The 22,795-nt window shown below is 36.4% G+C and overlaps 1 protein-coding gene across 19 annotated transcripts in view; it reads right to left on the bottom strand.

Moving 5' to 3' along the window:
* Nucleotides 1-22,795, bottom strand: part of MYT1L (myelin transcription factor 1 like) — a 331,910-nt gene that overhangs the window by 111,849 nt on the left and 197,266 nt on the right. For all 19 annotated transcript variants that reach the window (XM_009674012.2, XM_009674011.2, XM_009674007.2 and 16 more), the window contains exons 4-5: nucleotides 22,610-22,643; nucleotides 22,247-22,309 (exon numbers count right to left, since the gene is read on the bottom strand). In XM_009674012.2, the coding sequence (XP_009672307.1) occupies nucleotides 22,247-22,309; nucleotides 22,610-22,643 (97 nt within the window). The remainder of the gene's footprint in view (nucleotides 1-22,246; nucleotides 22,310-22,609; nucleotides 22,644-22,795) is intronic.

Genomic DNA, 22,795 nt, shown 5'->3' with positions numbered 1-22,795 from the left:
ATCCCCATCAGTACCTAAATCCCCATCAGTACCTAAAACCTGAGTCAAAAGAGAAACATTGTTTTTTGTAGTTCTGACGACATCTGATTTATTTCAGAGTTTCCTCTGGTGATATGGAAAGAGTTCAGGAACTATCTAAACTGTCTATCTAAATGGAGCTCTGAGAGAAGGCAGGGAATTTTTTCCTCAGAACACTAATTTCCAAGTGTGTGCAGTGCCCTGGGAAATGGCTGGATAATTAGAGAGGAACCTATTTCAGTTAGGTGCCTAACAGAGGTTGCAGTCCTGGAAAACAGGACTGAATCACTGCCTGGGGCTTAGGTGGATTTTAGAAACTTGCATACCAGTTCAGTGTGATTTAAGCAGATAGGGTAACATCCACTGAGGGGATATGTCTTAGTTCCTTGTCTTGGTTTCTGTTCCTTCTCTTTGTAACTTATATTACCCTCACAACAGATTCTTCAATGCTATTCTCATCAAATTATATTTTCTCAAAATCCTGATTTTCAAAGATGGGAGTAGGCTTAGACTCGACAATCCCTAAGATTTCTTTTCTTCCTCTTATCGTAACTTCTTAGAACATTATAAGAGGTAAAGATGATGCTACAGGCAGCTCTGAGTTAAAATAATCAAGGATAAAGGGTAGAAGTAGATGCTTAGTTGTTACAATTTTCGGCCGCTGGAGATAAATGAAACTTGAATTTGTCACAATAAAGGCACAATCCTCTCCACTCCCCCTATTTGTACAATTAAGAATCACAGAATAGCTGAGGTTGAAAGGGACCTCTGGAGATTGTCTAGTCCAATCCCCCTGCTCAAGTAGGGTCACCTAGAGCAGGTTACTCAAGACTACATCCAATCCAGTTTTGAATATCTCCAAAGATGGAGACGCTACAACCTCTCAGGGCAACCTGCTCCAGTGTTCAACTACCCTCACAATAAAATGTTTTTTTCTTAAGTGCAGACAGAACTGCCTGTATTTCAGTTTGTGCCTCTTGCTTCCTGTTCAGTTGCTAGGCACAGCTGAGAAGTGTTTGGCTCCATCTTCTTTACATCCCCCACCCTCTACACTATATACCTGCAGAAACTTTTCATTTAGCAATGCCCATCAGCAGTTCCCTTAGAATTCACAATAATCTGGGAACTGGCAAAGACAGTATCATAACTACATCTATTTTGGTTGTAATTGTTTTAATTTTTGCATTTGCCATCTAAATATAATTGTATATGACTTTTTCAATACAAATTATTAGTCAAAGGTAGAAAGGAATTGTCATCATAATAATTTGTGGTCATTTTTAATTTTTTTTTAATCTTTAGCTTTATGCTTTTCTACATAACATTTTATAAATTATGTTTATCTGTTTTGATGCATTTGTAAATCTCATTAAAGAACTATTTGCAACTTCAGCTATCCAAATAAAGTTGGATAGCTGAATTCAAATAGTTGAATTCAAATTTAGTTGATTATCTATTCTCACTGTCTTTGCTCATGCACTAAAAATTCAGGAGGCATCAGTAACTAACGGAAATAAGTACATTCATGTATTTTACCAGGTTGGGACCAACACGGTAAGACTGAGGAAAATGCCACTTTTCCAAGCAAATCTGTTATGTTAGTTAACTCTGAGTCCGATTTTGTAAACTCCTTCCTAACTACTTTGTGCCAATGTGCTGTTCATCTTCTCTGCAGCCCTGAATTTCTTCATGCCTGTGCTTGGATCGCAAACGCAGTTTACAAAGCTAGCATTACCTGAGTTCTTCTTATAAAACCTTTAACATAGAGGAGTGTTGCACTGGCTTCCTTCTACTCTTCAGCTATATACCTCATGGTCTGCGAGAGTTAAAAAAAAATTCGGCTCTTTCAGAAGCCTGGGAAACAGGCCACCAGACCTGAAGCTTGCTATTTAGCTGCCCTATTTTCTTCTTTTTCTTTCTTAACCTATTCTGCTATCACCCTTTGTTTCATTAATTTTTCAGATTCTGCCTCCAGGACACTTCTCTCTGTTTCTGGCATTTTCCCTTTGGTCTCTATGGTGAGCACACTGAGGGAAAGGAAGTGTTTAGCTTCCCAGCAGTCTCTGCCTCATCTGTCACTACCTTCCCCTCACAGTCTCATAAGGAGACTACAGTCTTTCTCATTGACCTCTTGTTCCTCATATATTCGTAAAATCTGTTATTGCTTGTCCTCAGAGCTTCTGCAATTTTCTTTCCATTTTCAATTTTGGCTTTTGTGATCATTCCCCTATTTGCTTATTTTTTAAACTTGTTTATCCCTGCTCGTAGCAATGACCCCATTGATTTATCTGTCTCGTATGCTTTTATTTTTTCTCTTATGGCTCACTGTATTTCCCTGGTCCACTACGTTTGTCTTATTTTCCCCTCACACTTCAGCTCTCTTGGCTTTCAGCAGAATACATATTTCGGCTTCCTGAAACACACTTTTGAATATTACATGCTTCTTTTCTGTATGTCTCAGCCATTTCAGTTTTTCAGAAGCTATCATCGTAAATAATTCTTGTGGAAAGAATGTGTTTTAGGATTTCATAGTGATAAACTCCAAGAGGACATACAGACATTAATAATTAAAGAAATCAAATAAATTGTATATAAATTTATATTCCTTAGTTAGAGGATGGTTTTTATTATGTTTTGAAACTCATATGCAATTTTTATTCATTAAAAATATACAGTGCTACTCACTGTTAGTAGGATTGCTCTTCAGAAAATATGCATTTTTTTCCCCAAAGTTCAAATTGATTTTGAATATATTTTGATACAAATTTAATACTAATTTGCAACATAATTAGTACGGTTATTATTTCTAAGCTGTAACAATTAAGCATACCTCTTTAACTATATATAGCATAAGACCAGAGAAATAGAAGGGACTTTCTAAATTACATTAATGATTAATGTTCTGCTCACCATGATATGCTACCCTACATATCACAGGTGGGACATGACACACATATCTGGAGGAAAAAATTCCTCTTACAGGTGTCCATTTCCCTACACGAATTATAAAGGGAGTCTATGTGACTAACAAAGCTTCAGTCAACTTTAAATACCTGATGTAGATAAAGTGAATCCTATCTGTCATGTCTACTAGCCTTCTTTTTTCATTTTTCTCTCTTTTATAATAGAATCTTTTTTCGGAAGCCTTGTGCTATAGACCCAACTCAAGTAAAATAAGATAATGGCAATATTATGCCCTAAAGTTGAATAATACTTTTCTTGGAGGTTTCTTTCTTTCTTTCTTTCGTTCTTTCTTTTTTGCATTAATGCTTTGAAAAATCTTATAACAATTTTTTGCAATCTGAAAAGTGTCCCGAACAACTCTGGTCCTGCTTTTTTTTTTTTTTTTTTTTTTTTTGAGAATTTAATCTAATGTGAAACATAATATTTGGTATGTAATAGGCACCTAAACATTTACTATATAGAAACCTAGTGAGGTTATCAAAAATATGCAAAACAGGCTACCATTTAATGAAGCTCTTAAGTATCTGAAGCATCACTGAGGTGCAATTTTAATCAAATACAGTTGAGGAAAGCAGCTTAAGGAAGAGCCTGCCTGGAAGCAGATTTCTGCCTAAGGCGTCAGGCATGAAGTTCCCAAGGCTCTTAGCTTGTCCTACTGAATACAGTAAATATTATTTTTGGTTTGGACTAAATAGCTTCCAAGGTCCGTATGTTATGATGAAGACTTTTGGGGTATTCAAAAAAATGGATATTTTGTAGGTATGTCCCAGTAAACCCAATCTGCAAAGTATATGCAAATCCAATTAATTTACATAACACTGCATCCTATTCAGTCTCTCTCAGAGTACTGACTACTTTTAGCATAACGGACTGATCCATATAGCAGCTGACCAGAAAATAAGATATTTGGATTCCACCAAACCCTATGACTTGAACACACTCTCCCAGCATTTCTAGAGAATGCCCTCGCCAGTAGACTCTTGGTTATTCTGAGGCAGAAGTGGCAGCACCCCTCATCCCTCCTGTCAAAGCTGGACTCCTGAACTGATAGGAATGGAAGAATCACAATAAATTCAAAGAAAGGGACCGACTCCAGCCTATTGATTTATCTTCTCAATTGCAAGAGTAAACTCCTGCAACAAAGGATCATTTTTCATTTAAAATAGTGATTGCTTAAAATATGGTAAATAACTACAAGACAGAACAACAAGCCCCATGGCAGGTCATAGCTGTGAGACTATAGAGTCAAATTTCTTTATGGGAAAGAAAGTGTGGCCATACTCAGCAGGAGACCTCTCTAACCCACTGGGCTTGCTTGGCCCCAAATAACTATGTTCCCTTCTATCTGAACTATAATAAAAAGTAAAAAATATGATTTAAAATACAAAAAAACTCATCTCTGCAGTTCTGCTCTATTTCAGCATTCTCTATAAGCTTGTGTTACTGAATCAGATTATTTTAACAGGAAGTGCTTTTTGCGTGTCTAGTGTCAAAATATGCCATCTTTACTTCATTTAAATGTACCAAATAAAAGTTTGTTGATTTTTCAAATTAGTTATGTATACAATAGCATTTCAGTTCAGTGAAAATTATTATTTTACCTAAACAGGTATGAGCTCTACAGATGTGAATGAGTGAAATGTAGAGCATTCTATCAATCATCCTCTTTTCCCTACTGGAATTTCAAATATTTCTATGTATTATGGAGTAGTAAGAAGAATTACAAAAGCGCCCAACAGCATGCTACATATCGCAAAGTAAAGGTAGAAGATGTTAATCTTCCTCACAGAGCTTTAAAAAACAGTTCAGCCCTTTCACACTCTAGAGCCTTTTTCAGCATATGAATAGCCACAAACATGCTATCATGTTCTACTCATGTGGAACACTGTTCAACACTATTCAAGCCCTAAAAAAAAAAATTGTGTCTTTGAAAAACAGCACTGCCAAAAGGGTCTAAGCATAGCAACAGGAGACTAGAATGATGGGGAGGAAGTAAAATGGAGGGGAAGAACTCAGTGATGGAGCCCCAAACTTGATTTTGTTTGTTTTTTTTAAGAAGTCTAAGTACTGAAATATACATTTTAAAATAAAATAAAGTAGGCCAGGTTTGATGCAGTCAGTAAAGTCACAGTAATTTAAGTCAAGTGAGGATCTTTTATTTAACGGGATTACATACATGTTAAATGTCAAGCATGTCCCAGACACCAGTTCACTGAGACCTCTATCAAAAACCAGCTTACTGGGTAACCTGTCCTCTGGATGGAGAAACCATTTCACCCATTAGCAAAGTCTCTGCTCTTAGGACAGGAGAACTGAAAAGAATCTTTTAATTTGCAATAATCAACCTATTTGAACAACAGACTTATTTAAATGGTGGAACCCCATAGCTGCTAATTGAAGAAAAAATGGGGCATAGCAATATATTTCTAGGTGCTGTACAACTACACAGGAAAAATTCCACCCTTGGACAGCTCATTTAGAGCAAGATGTAACAAATACATATCACAAATCATGAGACTGAAAGCTTATGTGGCATCATGGGTTAGCAAAGTACATGCCCTGTTGTTGTAGATTATTCAAAAGTATTTATATAAATAAATTAATATAATATCTGATTGCCCTATGACTTATGGGGTCATGGATGGGGTTCATCTCTCACCTACCTCTAGGCTTCCAAAAATTAAGTCTATATTTGCCATATTTGGTCCCCTTCATAATCAATGCAGGGACACTGGAGCCTCCTGGGAGGTAATGCATCTCAGCTTTCTTAGACACATTGCAAGAGCTGAATAAGCATCTGGAAATATCTGTCTCTTTCCACTGACTTTAAAGGGAGTTAACGGTGATTAGCTTGTATTTCTACAATTAACACATCTAATTTAAGTCAGAGAAAGCCACCCCATTAGATTATTTCAGTTTTTTACATGTTATGCCCATCCCCAACAAAGATAGCACACAGCAGGTTTTAAAACCCAGCATCATACTACTTTCATTAATAGAAAAAAAAACAAAATCTATTTTCTTTCCTTTCCATACCTGCCACATCAATTAACACAAATAATTCTCCCTATAGCTTGGCTATCATTTCAAGACTGCCTGCACGATCCAATGTCAGACAAATGCTGTTGTTTCACTCTAATCTTAGACTGGCAAACACCCAACTCAACGTGTGTTCAAGAGCCAGAAGCCACAACAGATTATGTCTTGCTGCCAGACCCTTGAGGACTGTTCAAAGAAACTAAGATGGTCCAAAGAGCAGAGATTTAATGATTCATATTGATTCACGAGATTAAATGCATATAATCATGTTTTGCTAAGTGGCTATTGATTCTAGACACTTCAGTGTTGATTTGGATGTAACCCAGACACCTAAAAATGGAAGCATGCAAAATCAGTGACCACTTCTGCACTAACTCAGAATTCTGAAATCCCCATTAATTTCAGCACTCTAAACTGGAAGTGAAACATCTGAAAAGAAAACCTTCTGTTTTTGAGCATACAAATACAAATGAGATTGACTACCTTGAGCTAAATCAAAGCAGTATCTAGAGCTGCCAAAATGTCCGGGTTTGTGTATATTGTATGTTTTCAGCCTCAGTGGTAATGACAACTCTGTTTACAGGTAGAGGGTTTACAGGGCAGGTTCCAAAACTTTTTTTCATGATAACGTGATATCATAAAATGGGAAAAGTTCAGAATGAATGACTCACCAATCTGTAAGGGTTAGATTATGCTACAAGAGTGTATCTATCACAACAGATCTTTTCTTGACCAGTGTTTGCACCTCAGACATGATATGAAACATTTCTATTTCAATATTTTAAAAGTAATTGCTTTTAAGAAATTCAGTATGCTAAATTCAAGCATTCAAAAATGAAGGGAAATAAACCGCTGGAAATCAAAGGCGATTCATGTTGTTTGCACTATCAATCATTTAACAATATGGCTAAGATATGTATTAGTACAATCAACACCCTTAAACACAAACCTGATAGACCATAGTTAGCAACAACACAGCAGGTTAAACTTTCATTGTACCATGTATTTAAGTATTGAGTAATAGAGTATGCTGTCATCTTATTGTCTGTCTAATATAGAGCTACTATAATGAGACTATCAGCTACTGATTCTTATCACAAATACTTTTGCTGTCATCTTTGCATAAATACACAATAACACTGACTCCCAGCTTAATTTTAACTAAGAATGGTATATGGTATAGAATTAAGGTATATGATAAACCAATTTTCCTGTAACTATAGCCATCAGCATCTTATTTGATCCAAAAAGCTAATGGCTATGGAATATATCCAACAGAAAAGAATAGCAAAGAATAGCAACCAATCTTCTAATGCAAGAATGTGACTGTCATCAATAAAAATCTGAAATTACAGAAAAAAATGACAAAAATCAAATGATATAAGCCGCAACCACTTCAGTGCTTATGTCCTGGATTCTCACCTCCAGCATAAGCTACAGGACACTGTTCTTTGTCTTGCACGGTTGGTCAAGTGTGAAATACTCTAAATTCTGGTTCTTAGAGGATTGAGATGTTTAAATCTTCCTATTTTGAAGAAAGAAAAAAGATTGTGCCTTTTTGTAACACAGAGAAAACAGGATTATTCTGAGACAGAATAGAAAAGACAGCATTCCCTGTACTCTATTGCATTATGGAGCTGCAGCTAAAATTGATCTCTTTGTAAAATTGTTAACCTTTATTAGCACGCATTTAGCAAACATATTATTATGGAGAAGCTGAAAGTTTACCCTCTGCATTATTTTTTAAAGATATTTTCTTAATAGGCTCCGCACCACAAAAGTTAACATAAAAATCTGTTTAACCTAAAGAGGATTTCTAAAATACCTTTGTCATTATACCTCCTTGAGGTTAATGTCTAGGACAAAATTTTGATACAAGCTGTTGTGCTCATCATTTTACTACTGCATACAAGCACAATGTTGTAACCAAAATTATATGGTCTTTGCTCTAGTATTTTATAGCCCTCTTGGATGGATACTGCTATTTTAGTACTACTTATTTACTTTTCAAACAGTCAATAGAGTCCCTATTACCAGTGTTTCTGTTAGAGCTGCATTAGAGCAATCCAGAGTGTTAGACCCACACAATGCTCCTGCCCTAACTTCTGCTTGATGTGGCAGTAACGCAGCAGATCCTCCAGGAGAAGCAAATATTGTGGCATAAGCTTTCCTTCCTTCTTGCAAGTACAAGGCAGGCATCAGGGAACGTTATTCTCTTCTCAGAGAAGGTGGAGTTGCACCCCCCACTATGACTTACATCCCCAAAAGGGGTATATTTGCTTATACTAATAAGCTGTTGAACTATTCTTCTCCTACAGCACCTGGAAGTTGCTTTGTTGTATTATCAGGGGTCTCGCAGTTTGCATTTCCACTAAGATTCAAGTTCACCTATCTCAGAGAAATTGTTTGAAGCTCTTGGCCGACTTGAAGGACAAAACTGTGTCTCTTATGTTCAGTTCATTTTTTTCAAGGTTTTCTCATGATTAGAAAATTAGAAATGCTCTGGTCTTAAAATGAAAGCTTGCCTATTGGCTTAGTCACATGACTCCAAAAGCCAGATGCCTAGATATGGTCCTAAACAGCTGTCCCTTAATCTGGCCTTTTTGATATATCTGATGAAAGGAAGGATGCCAGTTCAGGCAAAAAAAATCTAATTAAATTCCATCACATTCTAGTCCAGAATAGTGAAGCTCCAACCTGACTCATATCACGATTAAAAAAAAAAATACTACAGTATATAATGTTACTTATTATAGATGACAGTGAGTTCTATTAGACTGCAGAAGAGTCTCTGAAGGAAAATGAAAATAGCTTCCCAAGGGAGTGGAAGCCCCACACAGCATGATTTAAATGTGGCATCTGGGTTGTGGGTGGAAATGGCGGTTTCCATTGAAAATCTGCTGCCAATATACCTCCTGTGGCTAGATTTCACAGGGAAATGCTGCAGTTATCCCTCTCTAAAGTTCAGCTGCTCAGTTTTAAAGACGCACAGACAGGAACGGTAACAAGGGCAAGCAGCTGAAATAAAGGTCCATAATGATATACCGAGGACCGAAGAGTAAAACCCAGGAAATGGCTAGAAGTACAAGGGTGTAACAGGAAGATGGCAAGAAGAATAGATATTGTAGTTTTAGAAGATGATAGGCAACTTTTTAGAACGTGTATGTCACTGTAAAGACTATCTTTTAATTTTTAGAGTAGTTTGAGGCATTTAACGCTTAACACTTACGTCTCATTGAAAATCAGTAAGTGATCTGCACTTTTGGAAATGGTCCTTATAGCATTTGGGGCCCAGATATATAATGGGAGCAGTTGTGGCAACACTAAATTACATCAGACTTCATTTTAAATAATTTAAGTTTAGATAACTAAGTTCCTTAGTGAATAAATTCCTCAATAGGAAAAGTTAAGATATATCAGCATGGGAGTTGCAATAGCCAGCACGCTGAGTGTGGGACATCTACACCAAGAAATACAAAACACCCTGAACAGAATGTCTCTGAAACCATCTTCCTCTCTCTTGCAGACATCTGCACCTACTTGCAACTCTGACTTAGGCATCATTTTGAAAATATGACTCATAATCCCAAAAGACACTTACAGATTTAGGTACAAAAATCATGCCTGTTAGCATGGATGGCTACTTTATTGCTCTTTGTTTAGACACAGGCAATAAGGTACTGTTCCCTGCCCTTTTTTAACAACACAGTGGTTGAAACAATAGTCAAGAAAACAAAGATTTTTTTTTTTTTGTCTTAATCAGCCTGATACAGCTCTACATTTGGTCCCTTTATAGGAGTCTCTTCATTATCACATTAGCTTTTATCTCTTTTTCTCGGTTCTCTCCAGAAAGCCTAGCGTTCTTTTCTGTCCCTAGGCCTAGTTTCACCAGCAGGGACAGAAGACAATTTCATCCTTGTCTTGTGTGTTATCCTTTTGATATGACCCTACTTTGGCAATTAACACTGTGCTTGAGCCCACTCAGGATGGAGAAACTGAAGGAGAACGTTGCTTCCTGTGCTAGCATTCTAGTTGCTGGTCCAGGCTATACCACTGTCATGAAATTTTTCAACCAAAAGGGATGCAACTGCTACGCTATTTATCAAACTCAGTGCTGTCCCTGAGCATTAGCGTGGCCAGAGAATGCCTACTGTGCTTCCTGGATCAGAGGATGCTGGCACAAGTGCATGTAGTTTGTGAACCTCAAATGTTCTGGCATATGAAAAGCACTGAGCAGCACAGCTCAGCTAAGCCAGCAGCACCTCTGTGCACACATAAGTAGGTTTTCTATCACAAGCTTGTTCAACCACAGACTCTGAGTTCTAGATCTGACTGACTGCTATAATTTCCATTGAACAGTCAAAATTATAGTACATTGAAAATGCCGAATGTTATATCCGTTTTATAGTTTTCCTTACATGCTGACATTTTAAATAAGTGGTTCCACTTTTAGTCAATGCCATTTTAACTGCTCAATCCTTCCTCCTACATGCTTTTAATAACATAACTGGAAGCAACAAGCTTGAATGCTAAGATATGAAGTTAACACAGTAGTTGGAATTTATTTGCATGCATTCTAAAACAATATTTGTTTTGTAACTCTGACTCAGTTTCTGAGTCTCTCTTTTGCTGTGATCTCATTAGGCTTCACTGGCTAAGTAAAGCCAGGCCACGTCAGTTCTGAGCATGTCAATATTTCTAAGGAACACCTAGGTGCTGGAGAGACACTACTGTGACTCAGAAAATAGCACACTTTCCTTCCCAATAGCACTAAAACAAATTTTTAGCTCACAATTGTGGAAAGGACGGAAGACTGCCTAACTGCCAATACTTTCTCTAAAGTGGAATTAAAAAGAAGAGCTATGTGCCTGTCTCCTAAGAGCCAGAAATGTTAATTCCAGAGCTGATTTCAAAATAAACTTATGGAATTGCGTTCTGCCTAATTCAAAATTATTCCTGTGGTTTCAGACAGATAAACAATATATTTTTTTTAACTTTCTGTACCAAAATGTTCTGTAGTTTAGCTGTGCAATGGTAAAAAATTGCTATGACCCATCCTGTGAATGTTTTATAACAACTGCCACTTGAAATAGAATACTTAGTATCATAAAATGCACTGAGGCTACTGTGCTAACATTTATGAAATGCTTTGAAATCAACAGATGAAAAAGTATTATGACCATAAAATACAGTTGCCATAATAAGTTGGCTGCAGAGCAGCCATTCACTTATGTGGGACTTAGTATGCCCTGCTTCCTTTCAGAAAGCAGAGGATGGCCAGAGAATTCTCTGAGGAAGGTTTCAAATACACTTTCTCAGTGTGGTGAATATTGACATGCAAACATCTGCAAGAGTGACATCAGAGTGTATTCGTGATATACGTCATGACATATCTCCTTGCTGAGATGGCTGTTTGTTTGTCCCTTTCTCCTGCAATAGTCTTACAGTTACTAAGAATTAACAAATCATTAATCCTAACTGCTGATTCTAAAAGAAATCATGGCCAAGTAAGACTAAGACAAGACTAGCATTAAACTAGCATTAAGCAAGACTACATTAAACAGTATATCAGTGGTTCTAGCATATTATTCATATTATCTCTGCAAATACTCAATAACACGTAATCATTTGCTAGCCTTTTCATAAATTAATTTTTAACATAAGAAGGATCATCTAAAGAAAAAGGACCTGGAGTAGAATTCAGAAGGCATGATCCAACTTCTGGCTGATGCAAATTTCTTGTGTGGCAGTAGAGAGTCATGAACTGCTAGTTTACCAAGGCAATAATTGCATTACAGCACCCAACGTCTATGCATAGTGGCACTGTGGAATTCTAAAATCCAAGTGAGGTATCTCTGCTCCTCTTAGAGCACCTATGGAAATTTAAGTACTTAACACAGAAGAATTTAGATGCCATAATCTGGACTGGAGGAAGATATTTTCTGTACTGGTGGGTTTTCGCTCCTAGAATTAAGACCTTAAGCCTTTGCTTTTCTTACACAAATAGAGGTCAACTCAGTCTTTTCATTAGAAGATAGTCAAAGGAGGAGTAACGATCCCTGTCCCAGCCACTATCTAATCTAGAACACACAGGAATATGTGGAAACTTGTGTCAATACCCTCTTTTGCCACAGGTAACTGAAGCTTCATTTTACACTTCTAAGAAACTGCTTGCTCTTGAGGTTTTATGCTAATCTGGGGTGTGAGTACTCATTTCTATACTACTTCAAGTAAAAGAAAATATTTATATTTTTTATGTTACAGAGAAAGACATAATCTTATTCCTCCACAGTCTTTGCTACCTTTGAAGGTTGCATTCCATTCCTGTCTAAAACAAATACCTCTGTCTTCTATATGAAGTATTAATGCTGGGATTGGAATTCAGGTTTTTCCTTTCTCCAACTGACTGCTCAAAGTTACAAAACTATATTCTTTCTCCTTCCTTTTGGATGCGTCATTATTCCCAGTAAAATGAGGACAGTTCAAGAAAAGGGAATAAAAGCATCCAGACGCCTTAGGTTCTCATAGTCAAGGCAAGTTCCAGGAAGATGGGTGATAAATTGACAAAGAATAAAATAGTAGGTGAGGGCCATGTGTCATACAAATCACAAATTGGAGGGCTTTACAAATACCTGCTATGCAGAAACAAACAGGTAAGAGATTAGAGATATACTAATTATGCTATGGGCTTGATATGTGAAGAGTATCAGGGTGCTCAAAATAAACATGTTTCCTGGCAGAACATTAAAAATTTGGACAAATTTAATGCTAACAGTATAATTTCATACAGATGGGCATGGGCTTCAGAGTTAAACAGCAAATAAGAAAGGGATTTTGAGGATCCACGCTTTGGACTGGTTGACCTAAAGGGAAGTTGAATACATATCAGTTTTTAGGTCTAGCCTTTACTGTGAACACCTATTCCCCATTCACAAAATGTGAGCAAGATTTTCTCCTAAAGACACTATGAGGATGAAATGCAGTAGCAGGTGTGTATCACTGGTGAATTTTTTTCAAGAGAAGAATATCAGTTGGAGAGAAAGCATTCACTCACTATTCGTCCATCCAGTCTAGTGGGCTGCTCATTACTATAACTAAAAACATTGATGGCAGAAAAATCTGTCCCAGCCCCAGGGAATGGAACTTAAAACAAACTGTTTTAAATGGCTGGTGTCGACATTTGAAGTCAATAATATATTCTTGTGTCCCATTGGGCTCTATATTATTATAAATGTTATCATACAAAATAGATTTAAGACATAGGCCTAACTTCAGTCATAGGACTCTCTCTTAAGCATTATACCCGTTCTGCAGTATACCGTAAGTATTTACAGTGTGGCACTGCTGGTTCCTGCAAATAACAAAAGGACATTTGGTTCTGAAATACCTTTTGATGTAATTAGTAAGCTGCAAAAATTTCTTGGGAAGATGATTCAGGAGAGTAGCTGGGAAACTAACTTGGTGGGACTACTCATCTGATTAAAGGTATCACTGATTACAGTATCCTAAGATGTATAGTGCCAAGGTATCTCTTCAGGAGCTATTTATCCCTTGGGCATTTGATTCTGTATTGTGGATAGATTTTTTTTTAGATTTATTACTGTCAATGAAGATGGCTTTGGAGTACCTTTCCTTTCCCTGTCCTGAGCTGACACCACTAGAAGCAGTACTTCATATGAGCCACTAATAAGAAGTGATGTCTTTGAAAGCGCTGTCTCAACTTATTGAAGAACTTCAATATAAGTCTTTAAAGACACATCTCAGTGTACTTTTAGGGGAGGGAGGAAAAAAAACCTACTCTTTATCCTCTTTTTTTCTCAAAAGCTTGTTTTTGCTCTCTCACTTCTTTACTTTTTATGCCTCATCTCTCTCCTTTCGCTACATATCCATCTAGGTGTTTTTCCTCTGTTAGTGTGGTCTAGTGGTTAAAAACATACAGAAGGCAGACGAGCCTTGGTCTCTGGGCATCCTGAATTCTTTGCTAGCCCAGGTAACACAAAAGTGTCTTATCTCATAGAATCTGAATATTTGAAGGAAAAAGACAACTGTAACTTTCTCTATTTTTTACCTACCCTGCCACTTGGTTTTTTAATGATTCTACCAGAGTTCAGACCATTGTCTCTGAGAAGCAAAGGATAAGGTAAGAAAGTATAGTGCAATGCTATTCTATGAGAGTATAAGTCCTACCTATGGATAAAATATTTTTGAAGACATCCACATTAGTCGCCGTTGCCTAAAAGCCGTGTATAGCAAGATTGATTTGGACATTAGAGCAAGAATAAAGTGGGGTTCCCTGTCTAGCCAGCTGCCAGCACTTACCAATAATATTCCTGTCTCCAAAGCCCTGATTCGGGATGCTCCAATCCAAAGACCACTTTTCAACTGCACACAAAATAGCTACCCTGCTATTCAGAAGAACTTTTGGTAGGAGGATGTAGGCAGCTCCTTAGTACCCTAAACCCAGTGCACAATGTTGCTAACGACTCTTATGATTTAGTGTAAGGTTAATAATCGTGACTGCGTTATCACTGAAATACACAGAAATGAACAGATGTCTTAAATACCTCTAGCTTTCTAAACCTCAGAATCAAGATTTTTAAAGAAACATTGTAGAAGTAAATGGAATAGGGAAACAAGAGTTGATTCTTAATGTAGAACTGTCCTATTATCACAAATCAGTGAAAAAGATTTTGATCCAAAAAGCGCTGAAATTTAAGGTTAGACTTCTTTTGACATCAACAGAAGGGCTTTCATCAGGTCTTTATTTAAATACCAGAAAAATATCAGAGATAGAGTTTTGGGCCCCGTGTTTGTAAAAATCTCCTATATATGCTTCTGTCTTTACGTCTTACAATGCCTGAGATTCTCCCTCTGTTTACAAGTGGGGAAAGAGAGGCACAGCAAGATGAAATGTCTTGCATGTGGATCAGCTCTGGAGATCCTTTTCTCTTCCATTATGAAAAACATGAATTTTTCAACCTCATACTATGTATTTCTCCTCTACGAGAACACAATGCTCTCAGCCAAGCTGCCAGGACAATTAAATGCATTTCCTGTAGGTAAAGGACAAATGCATACAGATACTTCCAGGCTCCTCTTGGGGAAATTATCTCCCCAGTATTAGACAGCATTATCTCAGATAGATCTTCCCAGAGTAGACAGCGGCTGCAAGTGGACTACTGAATGAGAAATATGCCCAGCACTTGCCGTTTGAAAGAAAATGCGCGTATCATTTCAGCAACATACAAGCCCAGGGACCTGCTGCAGAAAGCACATCCCAAATCTGTTGTTGCTGTCGCTGCACAGATGGGTCAGCACCCTTCTCTATCCTCTCTTTGATTTTTTTTTTCTTTATTAGGCTAGTACTCCTGGCACACGAAGATCCTGAAACTTGCTGCCACTGAAATTGCTATTCCCAATCCAGATGGCAGTAGGAGGAATTGAACTGTGGATTCTTTGTATAGTAAGCCTTAGACAATAGCCTCTAGCATGCAGAGCCACACACCAATTGCTGGTGTGTATTTGGCTGACGTTTCAGACCCAACTTGCTACCTTTTTAATCATTAATCAACAATTCAGACAAAGAATATATTGCTGAATCCAGACAGCAGCCAATACAGACCTCTAATACATTATAGATTCCCTGTCAGCACATTTATTTATTGTTTGCAGTGTTCTGTTTGAAAATCTCTATGCACTTTTGCTTACAGCTAAAAAGTAGTTGAAGAAAATATTTAGGTGTATTTAACAGAGCAAAGTTGCTCCACTCATTAAAATTCTTTACAAAACTTCCATGATTAATTATTGTACATAAAATATCCTTATAGTACTATTCTTGGCATTTACCACAATTTACCAAAATATTTAGCAAATATATTGTTAAATGAAACAGAATTAAGTGGCACCGGCAGTGTCAGAGTATAGTTTTTCTTTGGGAAAATATCCAGTAGATCATTCTATCTTATTTAACAGTATAATAAAGGTTGAACATCAGCTTAGGGAAAAATGAATATACATGTGTCTCTACTCCCAGTATTCAGTGGGATTTCTCACAGTAGCATATAAACGAGTAACAATAAGGACCTCACTGTTCTGTGCTTAGGCTTTACACAAATGCATCAGTGGACCTTGGGTTTTGCACTGTGTGCAAGCATGCTCTGCTATCAAATTAATGTTAAAATATGTATGTCCTGGATTCTGATTTATAATAACGTTGACAAACAGTAAAAAGGATAGGCATGCCATAAAGTTTATGGATGGAGTGATGGCATGCACAATGATGTCTCATAAAGAATAAAGGGGGAAAAGTTATTTATTTTTGTGGATTCAAGAACTAAAATACAGATAGACTGGCTGCGTGCACAGAATTTTTCATAAATATCCCACAGTGCACCCTGTTGTACAGCAGCCATACATTAATTAGAGCATTCAGCAGACACTGCAATGTGTTACACTCACCCAAGTGAATCTTCATTTTTCACATGCAGGGCCTTACTAATTAAAATCAGCTTTGCAATTAAATGTGGAAAATTGTGTTAAACTTTCAAGCGTGGTTTAGAAAAAAGTATTTATTTTTAGCGTATTTTATTTTGATGCAAATGAATTTTCCATCAAAGTGAGACCCGTAGAAGGGAGGTATGAGAATTTCTCTTTTTTGTATTATAGATGCTCCTCTCAGTTGCAACTTGCAATGCTCCACTATCTCTCTGCCAGTACCTGGCCCTGTTCCAATGCTTTTAGTGAGTGCTATCTGTCAAGGCATGAATAATACAGCCCCTAGGCTGTCGGCAGAATCCAAATGAGGCATACATCAGGAAGCAAGCACTCGACTTTAGCTCCAGAACATGCTCCTGTGAAGACAGGCAATTATTCACCCACGGCTGCAGCCATGGCAATCAAACTGGTGGGTGAAAAGGTATATGAAATGAAAAAATTTGAATAAGAAATATGGCACAACAAGCCACAGAAAATTCAATAATTTTCTAATAAGAGAGAGACATTTGAGTCTTTTAATTTTAAAGTTTGGGAGCCTGAATTATTTCACTCACTCTATTCTAAAAAATAGACAACTAAATCACAGTATATAATGCTAAGGCAAAACAAGGGTCTGTGAGGCTTTCCTAATCAAAAGAGCAATGCTAAACTGTAAGATATTTATAAATTTAAATAAATTTCTTTTTTAAAATGACAGATCTCATGCTTTAAAATTAAAAGATGGTCAAAATATTCTATCTATATAATGCAATAGACAGTAAGGAAGAGAAACAGCCTAGTAAAGCAACAAAGAACTGGTTGATATCAAGTAATTTGATAGTAAATTAAAATGCAATATGTTTTATAAGGCTAGTAACCATTCCTACATTTTAGATCCAAGCATTATTTTACGAGCCCTCCTCATTTTTGAGACTTCCTTTTGTGAGACGCTCTATCAGTATTTAATGAAAAAAATCCCTTACAAATGTAATACATACTGAACAAAAGGCATGCAGGATTCCTTGGTAGATGAAATGTTTTTGTTAGTTTATTTATTTCATCCAAATTCTTATTTTCAGCAATCAAATTGAAATTCATGAAATAGTGAGAGCTCTATCTGTATTTCCATTTCAAATTTGAAGGATTTATCATTTGACCTTAAAAATTCATTCTTCACTAAAATTTGATGCATATTGTTTCAGATTAAGATTGTGTTTTGCTTTAATTTCTATGCAATGGCTTTATCTGCTTTCAAATACATATATGCATTAAAAGAATCCTAAGTAATATATAGAGAGCCACACTACCAGCATAAGATTCTTTTTAGGGCTTTCATTTGTTAAAACGTCTTTCATTCTGAAGCATGTGGTATTTGGCAAGTGATTAATCCATTACAGAATCTAATTGCTTTTGTTATTTGAGAAAAAATTTAAATGACCATGTTATGAAGCTTTTAAAATAGGCCAGTGGATGTAATCAGTATTTTTTTTAATGGAGTCTAGTTAGGATTTTTATGATGTGTCTAAATACCTAGTTATATGACAAACCATAGCCATCTATTCGGTATATAGTCTGTTCTTTAAAAAAAAAAAGCTAAATGCATAGCAACACAGTAGGGTGCAACACTTCTAAAGCAGATACTCGCATCTACTTGGTAAATAACATAGGCCACAGTTTGCTCTCAGTTACTCTGCGGTAACTATGGGATTTGCACTAGCATAACTTAGAACAGAAATTGAAGATGCTTTTAAATTTATTTTCATTTATACAGAATGTGAATTCTGTTGTTCTTAAAGTTAGTTAATAAAACTGGCAAAGTTCCTCCTAATCACAATGAAAGAACACTCAAATCCACGTTTTTCTTCAGCTGCTTAGCTGACAGACATTCTGCAAATGTGGTGCTGAGAGCACTCTCCTAGTGTGGTTTGAGTAACTACAATGTACCTAGATGGATTGTTCAAGGTTCTGGACCAAGTTTACTCTTTAAAATTAATTCACAGTTTTGAACATATGAGAAGGTACTGATCACATTATGCTGCTATCCATGGTGGATAGGAAAAGCTATCAAGTGAATGAAATAAGTTGTATCAGGAGCACGGTACAAGGGAGAGGCTCTGGTCTGCATGTGTGAGAACTGAGTTCTTTTCTTGGCTCCACCACTGTCTGAATGTGTCTATGCCTCATTTTTTTTGTAATTTTTTTTAGATCTCTTTCACGCTTTGTCTCTCTTGATATTTTTTAAGGACCTGATGCCACAAAGATATATATATGTGTATTCATCTAACCGTGTGCACTGTGAGTAGTCTAGGTCAGTTCAGGTACCTGGAAACATGAACAGCAGGTACAGAAGTCTTATTAGCGTAAACTCTGACATCTAGGCACTGCCTCATGCTGTGCATCACAGCCAGCACTAGAGGGTCCTTGCTAGCTTGGCGTTTCTGGGTATTACTGACATTTAAAAAATGGTATGAGTCTGCCCTGTAGAAGCTAGGCACACTGCTGAGTGGCGGACACCTACCCTCAGTGCCCAAACTGGGACAGTAATCCTTCTGAGGTTTCTAGCTGGTCAGTGGTGAGCGAGGTGCTGCCTCCATGCTAATTTTAGTGTTTCTAGCATCCTGCCTTAAACTGCTCTGCAGAGGGCCCCGTCCATCTTCACTGACTAGCTAGGATGCTCAGCTAGCAATTTAAGTTAAGCACCTAAGTTAAGAGCTGAGAGCAAAGTACCCACTAAGTCACGTAACACTGAATTTCAAGGTAAGATTTGCCATATAAGAAAATTCAGAAAGATAGAACTGATGCAAATACTGCCACACTAGTCCTAAATAGTACCAGCACTTTGATATAAATCCAGGGAAACAGCGAAGACATATAAGGCCTCCTTTTTCCCTAGCTTACCCTAGCACTGCCGGCTTATGAATTAGACTTATAGGCCTCAGCAGCAGCTCCTTCGTAAATAAAACCACAGCTGGGGTATAAAGCATATGACAAAACTCTCTTTTAACCTCTACCTGATGTTCTGTCAGCAAAAAAAATTTCATTCCTCAAATGCCTCTCAAAATTTGAAAAGAACTGAATTTTTTTTCTGTTCATGCTTAATGTAGTATCTGAATATGATATTCACATACACATTGGTATGAAAAGAATAAAATGATATTGACAAAAAAAAGCTAGACATTCCAGAGAATTCAACATGTTATAGAAAAAATAGAGTAGTTCTGGAGGGTTCTGACTACATCTAGAGGAAGCAAATACATTTAATTCGCAGTAATGAGCTGGTGTGGTATTGTGAATGGAAGAGTCTTAACCTCATTGAACCGCTCTGAAGATTTAAATGGAGTTGAGTTAGACATCAGTTGAGATATGCAATTCCCTGAACACAGGAAATTTTTAAGACAGTCTGATTTCCTTGGAAGAAATGTTTGAGGGTCTTTTCCATCCAAATAGCAAAAAAAAAATGTTTTTGAAATTCTTTCAAAAGCTTAAAACTACTGTTATTAGACTAGGTAAAAAAAAAAAAAATTGCTCTGTTAGAAAACAGATCATATGTTTTAAACTCCAAAAAAAGAACTTCTTTTCTTTTTACTCTTAATGAAAAATCTACCAGTTAACTGTATTCCAATTAGTGGATTGACATCCAGAGTGGCAAAAAAATGCAAAATGGACAAATTATTTAACCAGTAGAAAAAAAGAATTTTTGATGTATCTCCAATTTTTATTCTTGGCGCGTCCGCCACAAAATTTCATTTAATTAACAGCTCTGAGATTCAGTCTGTTCATGTACTGACACACCAGAATCATGTCAAGAAAGCAAAATACAGAATTAACATCTCAAAACCGCATATAATCTTTCCAAACTTATATCTATTCCTTCCACTCCAAAAAGGTGATTTTAGACACACATAAATGACATGGGCTCAAAGTTACAGCATTTCAGAAGAAAAGTCAGATGATTTTTAAGCTAAATAGTTTCCTTCTGTTTTGGTTTAAAAAAATGTTGTTTTTGAAAACTGCATGCAAATCCCATGAAGTGCAAAGAAATGTACTTAGTTATAATCTCATAACTAGATAGGACACTATAATCATATCATTTAATTGTTAACTGCTCATGAAATTTCTGGAGGAAAAGAAGGATTTGGTGCCATTTATTCATTACTGAAGAGGGTTGCATTTACATGAAAAAAATGCACAAAAGAAAAATATGCTTTGAAATCAGAAGTCACAAGTGGTTTAAGAATGATTTTGACTATTTCTGCTAAATCAGATATCAAATTACCCAAATCCTTCAAATAACTACAAAAACATGGTCACTTTATGAGTAAAAGAAGACTAAGAAATCTGAATATAATTATTTTAAGTTATATGCTCTTTAAATGTAATTCAAAAGAATTTCAATATCATACATAGCACCTTTTTGGTTTTAATTTTGAAAATATTTTCTTGACTTGTCTCTAAGCTTCATTCACTGTTAAGTAAACAGGTGCATCCAGGACTGTGGAGTGGACTGACACGTCACTATTTGATGTCTCTCCTGTTTCAAATAATACCCTAACCACAAAAGTGCAATTTCAATTTAAGTCGTAAAAAACATATGGCCTCATTGCAAAACAGTTATCACATCTGGTTTGAAATATGTGTTCTTTAACCCACAAGTGCTTTAAAACCTGACAACAATACTCTAAAAAAGTCAATAATGAAAAAAAAAACTCAACAGGTTTCAGGAAAATTTAACGCTGTTGGAATAACCTCTCTATTTAGTAGAGATATGGCCAATATGTCAACCATTTTATCTCCCACAATGAGCTGCTGCATAAAATATATTATATGAAATGCACAGCACAGGAGCAAAATTAATCTATTCTAGAACTTAAATACTGTTAAATTTTCAAAATGTTGTAAAAGAAATCCAAGGAAAAATGATTCAGGAAATGAATGCTGTTTATATAGATGTGCAACACAATATTGAACATTTACATTGTAGACACAGAAACATAAAGACTGAATTCTAAATTAATTTGAAGCACATGCATGAATATGTGTAACATAATGCTACCTTGAATAGTATTAACAATAAACAGCTAAACACATTTTCTTACCAGAGACCTCTCCATTTATCATGGTTTGGAAACTGAAGTAATGGTGTTTATAGCTATAATATAACGCAATATTTGCATTCTGAAGTCTTAATATCACTGATCTGCCTTAGGTTTTGACCTTTGAATTTAACCTAATCATCAAACTGACAGTGTTCAAAAGTTTATGTTTTCATTCAATTATGAAATACATCAAATGATAGAAGTAACACTGGCACCAAAATGTCAGCAAGGCCAAATTTTAATTTGCAATACATGATCAGCAAAACTGTATGCAAAGATGGAGAGAAGATTGAAAATGAGAACAGGTGTGGTCAGCAGCAATGTGCACAAGATTTGCCTACGTGATTAAGATGGATGGTGTATTGCTGTACATTTGATAAGAATTTGGGACCTGTCCTCATTTGCATTTTTTAAGTTTTTAATTTATATGACTCTTACACTTGATAGAAATTTTAAAGGTTTTGAATAACACAATAAAGAGAAAGGAAAAATATTGGTGGCAGGAAAAAAAGGGAAAGCAAAAAAATTGTGTGCATCTCAATAGCTTATAGAATGTCCAATTTCTAATTTTTATCATTGTTTGGGTTAACAAGGTCATGTTAGCTAACTTGTTCACCAAATCTCTTCACTAAATTATGAGAAATTATAGATATTACCTTCTGTGCCTTGCATATTTGCCACTAACATGACCACTGCCATCACAGCCAGGCGTGGGACAACTGCAAGAGAGAGAGAATTAATTATATAGGTGTGAGTGTATTGCAGAAAGATTATACTAAAAGGAGGCAGTAGGTATGAGAGAGATGGAGAACAACAAAGACAGGAGGAGAGAAATCAAATAACTGCAGGGAAAAAAGAGAGGGGATGCTTTTTATTAGCAAGTCTCAGGGGAATTAATTTCATCAGTGCAGCAGGGCATGAGCAAACCACCAATGAACTTGAAAGTGCATTATACCCATTAAAAGGCATGAATTTTCTAAATTGCTAATGGGGATACATTTTACACTCAGAGCACTAACCTGAACAGCTCCTGTATGGCTGGTTCCACGGGAACTGCAGAGAGATGGAAAATATATAAAAATTTATCATCTATTACAAGTACCCCTCTTCTACAGAAAATTACCGGAAAGGTTGTGTAAAAGCAAGGGTCAGAATGAATCGTGCAAACAGATTCTGGAGGATGAAGGTCACCCTGAGCAGGGGCC

The sequence above is a fragment of the Struthio camelus genome, chromosome 3 (assembly GCF_040807025.1).
Source record: "Struthio camelus isolate bStrCam1 chromosome 3, bStrCam1.hap1, whole genome shotgun sequence".
Lineage (NCBI taxonomy): Eukaryota > Metazoa > Chordata > Aves > Struthioniformes > Struthionidae > Struthio > Struthio camelus.
The sequence above is the reverse complement of the archived record's forward strand: the minus strand, read 5'-3'. Positions and strand labels throughout refer to the sequence as shown.